The sequence below is a fragment of the Microtus ochrogaster genome, chromosome 15 (assembly GCF_000317375.1).
Source record: "Microtus ochrogaster isolate Prairie Vole_2 chromosome 15, MicOch1.0, whole genome shotgun sequence".
Taxonomy (NCBI): Eukaryota; Metazoa; Chordata; class Mammalia; order Rodentia; family Cricetidae; genus Microtus; species Microtus ochrogaster.
Window position 1 is genome coordinate 26,108,633 of NC_022017.1, and position 16,196 is coordinate 26,124,828.

Here is a 16,196-nt window from a genome sequence, read left to right on the forward strand (position 1 = left end):
GTGTGTGTGTGTGTGTGTGTGTGTGTGTGTGTGTGTGAGAGAGAGAGAGAGAGAGAGAGAGAGAGAGAGACAGACAGACAGACAGACAGACAGACAGACAGACAGACAGACAGACAGACAGAGGATGCCTGCAGAGGCCAAAAGAGGGCATCAAATTCCTTGGAGCTAGAGTTACAGGTGGTTGTGAGCCACTTGAGTACTGGGAAGTGAACTCAGGGTCCTCTGCAAGAGCAATAAACACTTTTTTTCAAGACAAGGTTTCTCTGTGGCTTTGATACCTGTCCTGGAACTAGCTCTTGCAGACCAGGCTGGCCTCAAACTCAGATCTGCCTGCCTCTGGTTCCCGAGTGCTGGGATTATAGGTGTGCGCCATCACTGCCCGGCTGCAACAAACACCCTTAACCACTAAATCTTCTCTCCCCCAAATCTAAAAATTTTGAGTAACAAAAAGTTGAAATTTGAGAGGAATTCACACTAGGAATGTTCAAGAAACTCTGTCACAGTGCTCATCAGACACCAGTCAATTTTTTTATAACTTTAAATGTTCAGTATGTCATCAATATGCTAAATGTTCCATAGCTCTGGAAAATGACTAGAGAAGAGTTGCATAAGGGTTTAAGTAGTATTCAGCCACATGTAAGTCGTGTTCTCTCTCCCTCACCTCTGCCCTCCCTTTTCTTCTCCTTGCCTTTCCTCTTGTTTTGAGACAAGCGCTCTTACATAGTCCAGACTAACCTCAACCTCATATGTGCTACAACTGATTAGAGATGCATTTCATAGTGCTGAAGCCTGAGTTTTCTATTAGTAGGAAAACGCCTATAATCGAAATCTATCCAATCAGGAATGAGGTGGTAACAGTTAATCAGAGCAGACTCTGGGGTCCCCAAAGATCTGAAAGACTTATCACAGCACTATACAACAAATGATAGGAGCAAGATTAAAATGAGAAGAACTCTCAGAAACTTCAGGTCACACTATTAATGTAAGAATTTTAAGCTGGACATGGTGGCATATACCTTTAGTCCCAGATTCGAGAGGCTGAGGCAGGTAGATTTCTTGAATTTGAGGTCAGCCTGATTTATACATGGTGAGTTCCAGGCCGGCCAAGGAAACAGTGGGAACCCTATCTCAAGACAAACAAAAATTTGGATGATGAAGGCGTAGCTCACTGTGCCTGGCATGCACAAGCCCCTGCTTTATAGCCCCAGCTCCAGACTCTCAAAAATAACAAAAGTTTAATCTAAGGGCTAAAACTATAATCTTGAGAATTTCTCAAAGTGTTTTAATAGAGATTGAAAATGAAAATTAAGAAGCACTAAGGAGCCAGGCAGTGGTGGCGCACGCCTTTAATCCAAGCATTCGGGAGGCAGAGACAGGTGGACCTCTGTGAGTTTGAGGCCAGTCTGGTCTACTGGGCAAGTTCCAGGACAGCCAGGGCTACACAGATAATCCCTGCTTCGAAAAACAAATACAAAAGAACCATTAGAGGAAACATAAAAGATAGTGGAACTAATCCAAGAGACTCCAAGCAGCAGGAGGAGATTCCCAGCATAAGAGGAGAGAAGAGAAGATGCAAAGAAGAAACAACTGTCAATACAAGACAGTCAACACACACCCTACAACTAAGAAGTCACAGCCTTGGCCTTCTAACACCATAAGCAAGTCGAAAGGAAAGAATACAGATGCCTTTAATAAAGGAAACACTTTTATTTTCCGCCTTTTAGAATCCACAGAGTAGAGGCCTTGCTTCCTTTTTATCCCATGTCTAGGAACTTGACTTTGGCAGTATTAAGGGCTGGAGCTGGGGGAGTGAGAAGGAGAAGGGAGAGCCCTTCAGAGCTCAATCAGACTCAAACCCAACTCCCCCGGGGCTACTGAGTAACTAGAGACACACACTACCAAACCTGGAGAGGGGAAGTAAAAGAGGCAGCGGTGACTGGAGCAGTCAGCCAGTACACCTTTCCTACTACCAATGGACAGAGCCCACTGAAATGAGCAGCTGACAGTGTACAAGTTCCTATACATCTCTGTGGTAGATAACCAAAAGCAAGACTCTGAAGTGGTCTCTTAGAGATGATGTGGGCACTCCAGCTGGTGGGGAACTCTCACAGAATCTGCTATTTGCTGACGTGGTATGCGGATGGGTGTCTTCCTCATGAACGCTCACTAGCTGACTGCATCACTCGCTTGTCTTCCTTCAGTTACATTACTTAAAGAGAAACTCTGAGGACACGGTAGCACTCTGGTCCGTAGTGTGAAAGGTCAGGTTCCACTCCAGAGGTCTGTGTGATTCTGACATGGTGTATGTGCCGCTCCTCCCCACAGACCAGGGGTGTTAGCAAAGCACTAACTACAGTACAGAGCTAAGATGGGTCCCCACAAAAAAAATAATACCTACCAGTATCTGACTGTCTGACTTTTTTTGTAACTTCAATTCCATTTTCTTCCAACTTCCTCTTCGCACAATCCTGACATGCATTACCTTTAAAAAAATTATTAAAAAAAGTAAGAAATTTTAAAAAATAAATTGAAAAAAATTTACATTAAAATAGTCCAGGAGGGAGAAAAGCAGCATGATGGTAACAGATGGGGTGCTCTGAGAATTCACTTGTTATCCTTGCATAGCCTTGAAATTGCCCATAGGTGGAAATATAGTTTGCCTACTTTTATGGTATAGATATGAAGTATCCCTCAAACCTCATAGGTTAAAGGCTGGGTCCCCAATATAGAACCTCAAAGTTAGGCTGTTGGGGTAGTGATTAGATCCTGAGGTCTCCGACCTAATGGAGCATTGCTGGAAGGCAGCCTTGTTGGACAGTCACTGGAGGCATGCCCTGGACCCTTGCACTCACGCCCCTTCCCTCTCTTGCTACCCTGAGGTGAGCAGCTTTCTTCTGCCTTGTCTCCCTCCCATCACAGGTCCAGAAACAATGGAACCAGGTGATCAAGGCCAAGCCTGAGAGCCAAATTTGCTTTTTCTCCAGAATTTTGTCACAGAAAGGCCAGTAGGGAAGTGGTGCTAACAAGTGAGGGCATGATTCTATGTGAGCATGCACACCTTTAGAACCAGTATGCAGGAGTGACTTATGAGTTTAGAAAAACATGTTAGGAAAAGCTCAGCGATGCTGAGCATTCAGAAGCCCAGGATGCTGATGGGAATACGAACAGTAAGGACCACTAATAGGATCTGGTGAAATGAGAACTCCAGGGGATTAGACTAGAGGCATTCATTTCACACTCTAGAAAAGTTATAAATTAATTAATTTTAATTAATTAAAAGTCTACATTTTGTCTATGCCAAGATTTTGTAGGAAGTTGAATTTAAAAGCAACTGACAATATAATCTGGTGAAGAAAACTGCAAGGCTAGGTGGTACTCAGGCTCTGGCATAGGCATTACTAGCTGCTTTTAGCCAGCTTCACAGTGAGAATTAAAAGCAAAAAGCAAAAAAGAATTAGAAAACCTTACAGTTTGGTTAGAAAAGCAGGACATTCAAAATTAGGATTAAGGAAGGTGTGACTGCCAATTAAGATTAGCACTGTAAGGTGCTGGAGAGATGGCTCAGAGGTTAAGAGCAGTGACTGTTCTTCTAGAGGGCCTGAGTTCAAGTCCCAGCAACCACATGGTGGCTCACAACCATCTATGAGATCTGGTGCCTTCTTCTGACCTGCAGGTGTACATGGAGACAGAATACTGTATACATAATAAATAAAATCTTAAAAAAAAAAAAAAGATTAGCACCGTTAAAAGCAAGTCCCATGCTGTTATACTAAGACAACAGGAAAGATGTCCTGAATGTCTCTCAGAAAGCAGGGCTATCAATCACAGGCTGGGGGGGGGGGGGGGCTCTAGGGCTGTTGCTCTGGGGTGCCTAGGTAAGCTCCACTCACCCATGCAGGCACACAGAAGTCACTACAACCATGGGCCAGCTGGGCCTGGCAACTGCTGCTGTTCCTGGCAACAGTGTTTCCTGTCTGGTTTTGCAGAAACAGGCTGCATGAGTTGTGGAGTGCATGAAGACTTCAACCCAAATTTGATAATGAAGTCAAAGGAGCCAATATGAAAGGGCCAGAGCCCCTCACCACTGACAGGGTGGTTGCAGGAAGCTGAGCGAAGTTGTAACGTAAACAACCAAACGGCAGGAATATGAAATATCTGCTTGAAAAGCTACCAGCGACAAGCAGAGCCAGCCCAGGAAGAGGCCGTATGAGCTGTAGTTGACAAGGTCACAAAACAGCTACCTAAACCATTTGGAGTTAGCCTTGTACCCTATATATCAGACCTGGAGCTATGGGATTTAATGTTTGCCCTGCTGAATTTCGGTCCTTTGGTCTAATCGCTACTTCTTATTACCTAATTCCTTCCTTTTGGAATGAGAAATGTCTGTTTATTCTGCCAGCTCTATGTTAGAAACATGTACACTTTTATTTAATTTTTACAGATTGCAGCTAAGAGTCACCTCACATGTCAGAATAGAATCTGGCTTTGACCTTTACTGATTTTGCTGTTTTTGAGACTGTTACTATTAGCTACTTTTCTATTGCTGTGATAAGCACCATGACAAAGGCAACTTCTAGAAGGAAGGGTTGATTTGGGGGCTTACAGTTCTGAAGTGTTAGGGTCTATAAACATCATAGCAGGGAAGCATGGCAACGAGCAGGCATGGTGGCTGGAGCAGAAGCTGAGAGCTCACATCTCTAACTGCAAGCAGGAAGGAGCAGGAAGAACTGGAAATGGCCTGTGGCTTTGAAGCCTCCAAACCTACTCATCACCCAGTGACACCCATCTTCCAGCAAGACCACACTTCCTAAGCCTCCCAGGACAACAACACAAACCGGAAACCAAGTATTCAAATGCCTAAGACTTACAGGGAACATCCTATTCAAACTACAGATGTTCTCACTGTAACCCAGCCAATGTGCACTGAGCTTGTACTGAATGGGCTATCAGGTGGGCTATGGCTGGAGAACACAGGTCACTGGGCGCATGCCTTGTTCCTCACCCCTCCTCTGTACTCTGTCCTCTTATCATGCACAGGACAGAAGTAGGGAGCCATGTGACCATGGGCTGAAACCTCGGAAACTATTGGCAAGTCCTTCCTCGAGTGTTCTCAAATATTTTGTCATGTGCTAACATATTTCTAGCAGTCAATTTCTGAATCTGATTTTATTCCCTGCCATGTACTGCATATTTTATCAGCCGAGTTACTGCTGCTTTCAAAGGAAAAATATAATTCTTGGATTCACACTAAAAGGGAAAACACAGCAAAAATAATACCCTTTCACATGACATGGGAGGCAGAGGACAGCTCTCAGCACTCCTGGGCTGAGCCAACTCCACCACTGACGTGGACAGGTACTAGCTGGCCCAACAGGCAGCAATGGCAGGTTGTACAGAGGCTCCTGAGCATTCACAGGTTAGAATCTTTTTTAGCCCAGCTGACTCAGGCAGTAGAGACACTCCCATTTAATCTGCCCACTGGAAGATGCTGGTAGCTGCTAACTCATTAGTTTAAAAATTGGTAGTACCAAACCCAACAAGAGCATTCATACTTCAAACAAGTACTAAAAGAATATATATTTATACAGAAGTGTAAGTAAGGGGCAGGTCACCCTAGATTACTGGATCCTTCACTGAATGACATAATGCAAAAAAAGCATTGCTCTGACTTCCTGTAACTCTTGGTTCTGGGGCAGAAATTATTCTCTGGTGTCAGCAGACAGCCCATTATTAGGCTGTGCTTCCCAGTGAGAGAGATGGACTTTTGTGCTTTTACCATGACAAGAACCATCTGAAGGCACTGGTATCTGTCCTTTCTGTGCTATTTAATACGTCACCTTATTGAATGTAAGGAACACTTTCATGATTTTACCGATGGTGACCAGCAGAATATGGAAGCAAAGGTCAGGTGAGCAAAAGTAAAGATCTGCTTTACCCAATAAAGTGGTGCTGTCCACTCGCTCAGCATCTGCGAAGAGAGGAAACAGTCAGCAAAGCCAAGACTTGGAGTACTCCTCCTCAGGCCTACAATGATGGCACAGGCCACCCCACGGCCATCTATTGCTTGGGACAGGCTTCTGTAACAACTGCATCGCATGCCAGCCATGAAGCAATGCCTGCGTCACTCCCTTCTTCACCTGGCAGGATGGCTGCAAGAGCTCACTGCATGACCACGTGAAACAACTGGAGCTGCAGGCACATGAAGTGAGACAGTCCTGTAACAGCTACTGTCACTTTCACTGTCAGGAGGCAACCCTGCCCATCAGGAGAGAACACTCATGACAGGCACAGATAAAAACCTCAGTGACCTTTTACTCTAGCAGCTCTGAGTCCATTCAGCTACCAGGTTCTGGAAAAGGAGCTTCACTGGGACTGGGAAGCAATTTAGCTGCTTACTCTATATACCATGCTCAGTGGCTGGGTGCTGTCTTCTAGGGACATGGCTGGGGAGCCTGAAGAAGTGGTGGACAGGACAGAGGTGGGCAGGATGAGGGAGGTCTCTAAAGACCCATGCACACAACTGGAACCAAGATATTTCTGTCTGTTAGTCCAGGATCAAATCCCAGCTTCAAAGTTCTGGCACACACTGGGTAAATACTCACCTCCCTCAGCTGGTAACTCTTACAATCATCTAAGTAGCAAAAGGTTCTGATATTAAAAAATAAGGGCAGCTGGGCATGGTTGTGCACGCCTTTAATCCCAGCATATGGGAGGCAGAGGCAGGCAGATCTCTGTGAGTTCCTAGACAGAGAAAAATAGTGAGACCCTGTCTCAAAAAAATAATAATGGCAAAAATATAAAATTGATAGGTGTGCGTGACATCGCTCCACAACATGAACTGTCTTGTCCCTACTCCCCCTGAGAAACTGACAACTACCCTAAGTATACACCTACTCATCATTTCACAGCCGAAAGGCCATGGCAGAAACGCACGGCTCCTGTACTATGTGCAGCTGACTCTCACTGGACTCTGCTAACCTCATTCCACCACGTGGAAAGCCTCTGGGTTTCCTGTTACGGTGAAAGGCCAGTCAATACAGACTTTCCATGCTTACTATCATCCATGTTTTATGACATTGAATTCAAAAGCATTAGTTCCCTCATGTAAAAGTAACTGGCTCAGTATTTGCCATTACTGTAGTTTAAACTGGCAGAGCTGCGATTCCCTAGAAAGGCCAAAGAGCACAAATGAGACGCATGTGCCTCACCCGCAGAGATGTGCTCTGAGGAAAGAAAACTCAAAGCCACCAGACACTTTTTGTGCTTTTCCAGGTTTAGCTTTTAAAATGGAGTGACACAATGAAGGTCTATGCTATTCACATGTTATGTATCATGTGAATACACATGTATCACAACCGATAAAACTGGCCTGAAATAGGAATCAGTGTGTCCCACATTTGTGAGCAGTCTCATGTTCTACTTACAGACTGTCACTATTATACCAATCATCAAATTTAGAGCGTTAAAAACTAACTAGATTATTGGTAACTGGTAAGTTTTATAATATGAGAGGAGGAACAACTGAAGGAAGAAGCCAAAAATTGTGCTTGGAAAGTAACGACAAAACTCCACACCTGGACTTCGCTGTTTGCAGATCTGAGTGGCAAGGTCTTGCACATAGCCTGGGAAAAGATCAAAACAGCCCCCATAGGACACCACTTTAATTCCATGCAGAAGCATATCTGCTTGATGCTTGAAGAAGTGGTCTTCGTTTTCCTTGAGCACTACCATATAGTGCTCTAAGTCCACCTTGTTTGGCACCGAGTATAAGAAGAGAGCTTGGAATATCTGGTCGCGCAGGGTCTCTCCACAGCCCACAAACAGGAAAGACTTGGTGCGGTACAGGTTTTGCAGGACTTCCTGGGGAAAGCCAATAAACAAAGGAAGATATCTCTGTGAAGACAGCAGGAGCTCACAGCTAACACAAAGCTACCTATATATCCATTTACATCCTATCCTGTACCCACCAGGCTTCCCAAGAGCCACCCTGAGGAGCTCTGAAAGGCTATGAGCTCTTAACGTACTCAGGTTGACCCCATGCAGTGATCTGTGCAACCAGAGTGCAGCTAGGCTGAGATCCACCTCTTCGGAGGGACCAGGAAAAGAAACAGCAGAGCCTGGGCACTGGCCAACCTGCCCAGCACGAATGCATCTCACAGCAAGGACAGCCTGTGGTACACCTATGGCTCACCAGATTGACTCACCCAAGTCAATTCCTAGACTTACATACAATCTGAAATTACTAAAACATGAAACAAAAACATTAAAAAGTCCTCAGTTCTACTGGGTATGGTAGCATACACCTTAAATCACAGCACTAGGGAGGCAGTAGCAGGTGGATCTCTGTGTGAGTTCCAGGCCAGCCTGGTCTACATAGCAAGTACCAGGCCAGGTAGGGCTACATATCTACGTATCTCAAAAAATTTGCTCAAGCCAGGCGATGGTGGCGCAAGCCTTTAATCCCAGCACTCGGGAGGCAGAGGCAGGCGGATCTCTGTGAGTTCGAGACCAGCCTGGTCTACAAGAGCTAGTTCCAGGACAGGCTCCAAAGCCACAGAGAAACCCTGTCTCGAAAAACCAAAAAAAAAAAAAAAACAAAAAAAAAAAAAAATTTTGCTCAGTTCCAAGTTGTATACATACAACACCCTGAAAGCAATGAATAGATGGATGAACTGCCTCCCACAGCAGGACATGGGCAGATAAATTCTGGGGAGCGACGGCAAAAGAGGAACAGAGACAGTAGCCAAGCACAGACTATGAGGGTCACTCAGAGCAGCAGTGGTCACTGACTCAAACAGGAAGGCTCTCAGCAAGGTCCAGTACCAGCACAGCACTTTCTTATGATGAGGGCCTCAGTAGCATCAACTCTTAACGGCCCAGCACTCATCTGCTGACACCATCCCTGCTGCAGAGTCCAGAGAAGAGCTATGAGGAACATGTACCTGACCCAGGGAGTATTACAAGTGAACACAGACTCAAGTCAGAGTTCTAGATAGCCTATGATGGCACATGCTTGTAATTCCAGCACTTGGGAGGTAAAGGCAGGAAGACCAAGAGTTCACAGATACTTAGCAAGTTTGAAGTCAGATAGACTAAAGGAGACGCCATCTCAGAAATGAGGGAGAGTGGTGGCTAGGGCAGAAAAACTTGACAACATTGCCAAGACAGGGCTTTTCCACACACTTGACATGGATATCTGTGAGGACATCAAGAAAGGCTTGCAGGTAGTTAGGAAGGAGCAATGGGAGCTCTCCTAGAGGACCCCGTTCAATTCCTAGCACTCATGGCAGGTAGCTCAACCACCTGTAACTCCAGCTCCAAGGGATCCAATGCTTCTGGGGGCACCTACACTTACTATGTATACACATACACACGCACACGCACACGCACAACTCTTTGTTTAAAAATTAAGAAATCTGGGTGTGGTAGCAAATACATTTAATTCCAGCACCCAGGAGTCAGTAACAGGCAGATCTCTGTGAGTTCAAGGCCAGCTTGGCCTACTTAGTGAGCTCCAGAACAGCTAGGGCTCTATAGAGAGACCCTATATAAAAAACAAACAAACAAACAAAAAAAAAACCTACAACTTTCAAAAGTGAAGAAAAGCTACCTGAAAACGAAATGTTAACTGGTTTTGTCTGCCATGCATGCTGGCATGAAACTAAGGGCATGCACATGCTGGGCAGGAGCTCAGCCAGAGCTCCATTCTTAGCCGAATTTTAAAATGAGGTTTGGAAAGCTGAAGAGACAGCTGTGTAAGGAAGGTGAAGACTGAAGACTGAACACCTGCGTAAATTGACCAACAGGGAAAAACAGAGAGGAAGACCACAGACTGCCAGCATCAAGCAAGGTTCCTGCCAAGTCCCTGGCAAAGCAATCACTGTGAGCTAGTGCTGGCACCAAGAGAGAAGTTCTGTACTTTCTAAGGAAGCACACATTTCCTCCTCCAGCAAGTATGTCCTGAGCATCTACTCAAAATGCAGGCACCATCTCAGGGCACAGAAATATAACTAAGAACAGGAAAACATAGTCCTATCCCCAGCAACCATGTGGAGGGAGGGTCAACAGAGGTCCAGTGCCTGGGAAACACTCAGCTATAGCTAGACGGCTGCTTGCCACCAGAGACTCCCCAGAACAGGTAGGTACACAAGGCTTAGTGAAAACTAGCATACCATTACTTCTGGATCTTGAGTGACGTCTTTATAGCCCGATGGATCCAGGACCATCCCACAGGGGTCTGTGTACAAGCCATGAATATGAAGAACACCATACTTGATGTGGCCTCTTGCCCACTGAAGGACCTATCAAAAACCAAACCAAGACAAAGAAACAGCATGGTGTTACTTCAAACAAGAAAAAATAAAACTACCTAAAAAGGTAAATGTTTCCACTCATACCTTTAAAACAAACTGTGGCTGGCAGTTATTCCTGCTCCAGAACTCAGCGAGATCTTTAAAGACAGTCTGAGGAGTGTACCTCTGCTAGTTCTATGCAGTTAATCGTTCTGGGTTGTTGCAGGGGCTGTTATTGTGTTTGTTTCCATTTTTGTTTCATGGTGATGCAGGTAAAACCTAGGTCCTCCTTCACATATGCTAGATGAAGTAAGTGTTCCAAAGCCGAGAGCCCGAGCCACAATACCAGCTCAGCTATCCACCAGCACAGGTGGCAATGGGAATCCCTAATAACCCACAACATGAGCACATCACAAAAGACACAAGCATGCCAAAAATGAAAATGGCTCCTAAAGTGAAACTATGTTCAACCTCAGCAACAGAGGGAAACAACTAGGATTTTACCTCCCAGTCAGGGAAATGCATGGCTTTTTTGTCTTAGTTTGTATTTAAGACAGGTCCCCAGAACTGCCTCAAACTCACTATGTAGCTCGGGGCAGGCTCAAATTCACAGTGATCCTCCTACCTCAGCCTCCAAAGCGCTAATGCCTGCTTGCTTTGTCTTTAAGAACTCTACTGCTGGCAAGGGGTAGAGCACGGCTGCTCCACAAAGCTGGAGCCGTACGATGGCCTTCTAGCGCGAGGATTACAGGTACCACCACACCAGGGCCAAACCATTGTCAACAACTGGGCACTTCTCCCTTAGAACATGCTATCAGAATTCTTCCTCACTTTTCCTTAATAAATCTGTATTTGTTCTTTTAAAAATAAAAATAATGCAGTTTGAATGGGAATGGCTCTCATAGGCTCATATATTTGAATACGTGGTCTCCAGTTAGAACTGTTTGGAAAGGATTAGGAGGTGTGGCTTTGTTGGGAGAGATGTGTCACAATGGGTGAGCTTTAAGGTTTCAAAAGCCCACACCAGGCCCAGTCAGTCAGTCAGTCAGTCAGTCAGTCAGTCAGTCAGTCAGTCTGTCTGTCTGTCTGTCTGTCTGTCTCTGCCTCCAATATGTAGATCAGATGTAAGCTCTGAGCTAGGGCTTAGTGCAATGCCTGCCTGCCTTCTGCCATGCTCTTTACCATGATGGTCACAGACTCACCCTCTGGAACTATAAGCAAGCCCTCAAATAAATGCTTTCTTTTACAAGGTATCTTAGTCATGGTGTCTCGTCACAGCAATAGAACAGTAAGTAAGACAAATAGCTTAATTAAGCTGGCCATCATGGAGTAGCCTGGGAGGCAAAGGCAGAAGGACTGCTATGAATTCAAAGCCAGCATGGTCAATATACTGAACTGCAGCCCAGCTACAACTACATAGCTAGTGGAAGCAAGGCACAGTGCTACGCATCTTAACCTCAGTACTTGAAAGCAAAGGCACGTGGATCCCAAGTATGAAATCTGCCTGAGCAATACAGTTAAGACCCTGTCTCCAAAATAAATATTAAGGGAAAAAAGTGAAAGCAGGATTGAAATGTTTACATACATTGCAATCCCAATTGTGCAGGTAAAAATCTACACTGGGAGGAATAAAATCATTTCATTTTGCACTTGCTTTACCACCATATTCCCACCATGACTGCTAGCAAACTAATGTAGACGAGAAACGGGGGCAGGGCAGAGGACGGGCCATGAAAAGGGCGTACAAGTGGACAACAGCAAGCACCACAAGAGGGGAAGGGCACGACTCCCAGGCTGCTGGAGGAAATGGCAGAGTGGCATCTAGGAGGACCCCAGAGTCTTGTTTCAATGCAGACGCCAGCAACATGTCCACAGCAATGACTTCCCTGACTCCTGCCCACCCAGCCCATACCTTTGTCTTGTCCTTCAAGTCCAGGGACTCCATGGGCTTGCTCTGCTGCTGCCCAAAGATCTCCAGCAAGTTGTCATAGTTGGTAGTCAGCACCATGGTGCCTCTGTCCATCAGGCTGAGGATGGACTGTAGCACCACAGGGTTCTGGATGTGCTGTTCCAAGCTGTCAAAAACCTCCATTAGACAATCCTGGAAGAAGTTGGGCTTGGTGTCACCTGTGCGCTGTGGAGGGGTAGACAAGAGTTAGGAACACATGCAGAGCAGTGCCATGCCTGCCCACCTTCCTTTGCCATGCTCACCTTCTGAAACGATAAGCAAGCCCTCAATCCCAGCACTCGAGAGGCAGAGACAGGTGAATCTCTGTGAGTTTGAGGATAGCCTAGTGTACAGAGTGAGTTCCAGGACAGCCAGGGACTACAAAGAGAAACCCCACCTCGAAAAAAAAAAAAAAAGGAACACAAGCTGGGTGTGGCGATGCACACGACAGAAGCAGGCATATCTCTCTGAGTCTGAGACCGATCTGGTCTTCATAGTGAATTATACAGGCCAGCCAGGTATACATAGAGAGACCCTGTCTCAAAACAACAAAAAGAAGTTAGGAACACCAGAGCTCGACTGTGACAAAGACATGGCACATGAGTAGGGGCACGTTCTTACAAGAAGAGAGAAGGAAGGCAGCCTCCAAGGAGGACAACAGCTCACATGCCAGGATGCAGCACTGCAGCAATAAATCCCATGGCAAAGCAAGGCAGGGAGGAGGTGTAGGTGCCCTGGGGGCAGAATGGGCAGTCAAGGGCTCAGTAGGCCTCGTGGAAAAGCCACTGTCCAGGCAGAGACCTGAAGGAGCTGGTAGTTCTAGGGAATGTTATAAGCACACAGAGCAAGTACAAAGGCACTGGGGGTATTAGTGAAAATGGGTTCAAGGTCAGAAAAGAGCCCACGTGTGGCTAGGAGAGGGAGGGGAAAGATTAGCAGGGGATAACCAGATAACCAGAGCCAGGTTATAAGGTACGTGGAAAGTCTCTACTTTCCCCAAGTGGGCACAGAAGGAAGGGAGCTAAGGGCGTAACAGGGAGAAGTGGTGACAGCAGAGTTTGCTGTAGAGAACCAGAGTGATAGGGCTGAGGTAGACATACATGGGGGTCAAGAGGTCACATGCTCCCCAAGAAGAGCAGCTTCCTGCAGCAGCACTTAGTCTCACAATCAGCACTATCTCAAAGGCCAGCAAGTCACAGCCACCCGGCAAGCTTCCCTTAGACCCTCCTTCTCCTAGGAGGCTGTGGGGAATCTCATTCCTGTGGCCACTCCCCTGCAGTACCTGCTAGCCCTTATCTTTATCCATGGCACCAAAGCCCACCTCAAAAACCTGCCAGCACAGCAGGAAAGGCCTGCTGACCATCTCACCTGACTCCTTGGGAGATCGAGAACAGTGCACAGGCTAAGAAGTAACAGACGGCACTTCAGACACATTTCCTGACCAGCAATGATCAACATGACAGCCTCTCTTTGCATGAGCCACACACCCTCAGTGCTGCCCAACCATCCACAGGTTTAGCCTTCATCTTCATGTTTAAGGAAGGGGCCAGCACCTGCTGTCTACCAACCTTTTAGGCCTGTGGTCACAGTTCCTACTGTAACTACTCAAGCTGGCCTCTGGACAGGAAAGCAGCCATAGACAGTGTGCCAGCAAGAGAGTAAGGCCACATGCCAAAACAACTTTATAAAAATGGCTAGCAGGTCAGGTTTGGGCCAGCCCCTGCCTACAAGGGCAGCTGCCCCTCATTAACAGAACACTCACACCTGGCACAGCCTGGGAAGGTGAGGTCAGTACTGGCGTGAAGACACTGACCAAGGGAATCAAGGGAAGCCATGGAAGGGTGAGGGCTGACGCCCCATCTCCCACTGCCCACTGAAAGGAGCAGTGGGGAGTCAGGCAGCTGACTTTGTGCAAAGACAGGGAACTTCATGCTGAGGGTGGTAGAGCCCAGGTCCCCAAAACCATGGAGCTCTTGTACTCTCCTGGGTTGCACCCCCAGGTTTCAGTGTACGAATGAGAGTTTCTAACATAATAAAACCACACCCTTTGGGGTGTCTTCTAACCCAGAACCTCCCGTCCTTTGTGCTGACCATTTCACGTTCTCCCACCTCCAGTTTCCTCCCTCCTCTAAACGCTGACTGCAGGCACACAGACCAGCGGGAAGCAGCCCACTCCAGCTTCACACAGTGCTCAGCACCCACCAGACACAGACACCCACGAGCTGGCGGCACCTCATTAACTGTCTCCGGCATCACGACTATGTTCTCACTCTGCTGTATCACTTCTACTAGCAAACAGCACGGCCTCCCCACCTGAAAATGTCTTCTGAGGACCACTGTCATCTAGAGAGGTGTGATTAGCCAACGCCACATTCACAGCGCCTCACAAACCTCGAACCAACAGTGCAGCAGGACAACATCCAGCACCTGCAGGCAGCCCAATGTCAGGGGGTTAAAAGGGTGGCATCCTGCTGGGCATGGTGGTGCACACCTTGGGAAGCAGAGGTAGGCAGATCTTGCATTCAAAGCCAGCCTGGTCTACAGAAAGAGTTCCAAGACAGCCAGGGCTACACTGTCTCAAAAAAAAAAAAAAAAGGATGGTGACCTTCTAGGATGAGTACACAAAAATGAGCTCTGCTCATGGAGGCCTAGTGTTCAACCTGGCCTAGACCCCAAAGCAAGTCCTGTGTTTGAGACTCACAGGAGACATTTTCCGGATCAGATCATGGGCCACAACCAGCAGGTCCCGGTCTTTCATCACCTTCCTCCGGAACTCGGCAACGTCCCCAGGGTGCAGAACCTCCAGCTGCTCTGCAGCCTCGATGACTGCCTCAATACAGCTCCTCCAAGAGCAGAGCGCGCGGATCCCGGGGGCCACTGCTGCGCTCACACCAGTCCCAATGACCAGGAGCAGGTCCTGAGGTTGTTTCCTAATGAGGCTCTTTAAAAACTTTCTATTTAAAAACAAGGGAGGAAGACAACAGTCAGCTTGGAAGTACTGCAAGCTTCCAGTCTAGAAACATCTAGAATGTTCAGGTCAAACATTTGCCCTTCCACTCACTGCCAGAAGACAAAGTCCCTGTCGCCCACTGTGACATTTACGTGATGGTGTCTGTGAAGCTGAATGTAGCTTGTAAACACTGTAAGAACAAATGACAGAATACGGGTTCTCTGCCATGGAAGACCCACTGTGTTCTCCAGGGGCAGCTGCTCATTCGGCATCGCTTGCCAGTAAGTGGACCTGCTGGCCACTCACAGTCCTCGGCCCCTCCCTACCCTCCAGTTTCATGTTGCTTGGTTTGGAGATGGGACTCGGATGGCTTCTTTGAGTAGAAAGCCACCTTCTGGTATGTTTCTTTCATCGGAGGAAACCATGGTAGGCAGCTCTGGGTTCTCCTCCCAGCACAGTCCCTCTATATCCTAACTGACTTTATTTACCTTGATTTCTGTTCACTTCTGTTCGTTGTCTTTTCCACTGACTCCATCTGTGAATCCTAAAGAGAAATTCATTAGACCAGTTTCTACTCCCCAGAGGAAAGAGTTTTTACGAGTACCCTGGAAGACAGTAAAGGATAGGGTTGAAATCAAAGGTCCTGACTCTCCATCTATAGAATACCTGAAAAATGCCATCTATGAAAAGATCCGTGCAAACAGTTCCTCCACTGCCACTGCTACCCTTGCCTGGTCAAGTGTTCGAGTGTCTCGTGCAGACAAAAAGGAAAGAGTCACACAGCAGGCAGAGTGAGCAACTATTGTGAGCTAGTTCCACACTGTGTTTTTTACCCTGTGTCTCTTTAAGACAAAAACCATCCACACTTTTCTCAACTCCCTTGATTCTAGAACTAATGTTTACTGTAAACAAGGAACTGGGGCTGGAGAGATGGCTCAGTGGTTAAGAGCATTGCCTGCTCTTCCAAAGGTCCTGAGTTCAATTCCCAGCAACCACATGGTGGCTC

The 16,196-nt window shown here is 46.7% G+C and overlaps 1 protein-coding gene across 6 annotated transcripts in view; it reads right to left on the bottom strand.

Moving 5' to 3' along the window:
• The window catches only part of Fam118a (family with sequence similarity 118 member A), a 27,904-nt gene that overhangs the window by 2,321 nt on the left and 9,387 nt on the right, over positions 1 to 16,196 (bottom strand). For all 6 annotated transcript variants that reach the window (XM_005354407.3, XM_013348812.2, XM_026782720.1 and 3 more), the window contains 7 exons: positions 15,679 to 15,734; positions 14,942 to 15,194; positions 12,205 to 12,426; positions 10,173 to 10,301; positions 7,575 to 7,860; positions 5,936 to 5,968; positions 2,399 to 2,482 (listed from right to left, as the gene is read on the bottom strand). In XM_005354407.3, the coding sequence (XP_005354464.1) occupies positions 2,399 to 2,482; positions 5,936 to 5,968; positions 7,575 to 7,860; positions 10,173 to 10,301; positions 12,205 to 12,426; positions 14,942 to 15,194; positions 15,679 to 15,725 (1,054 nt within the window). In that variant the 5' untranslated portion in view covers positions 15,726 to 15,734. The remainder of the gene's footprint in view (positions 1 to 2,398; positions 2,483 to 5,935; positions 5,969 to 7,574; positions 7,861 to 10,172; positions 10,302 to 12,204; positions 12,427 to 14,941; positions 15,195 to 15,678; positions 15,735 to 16,196) is intronic.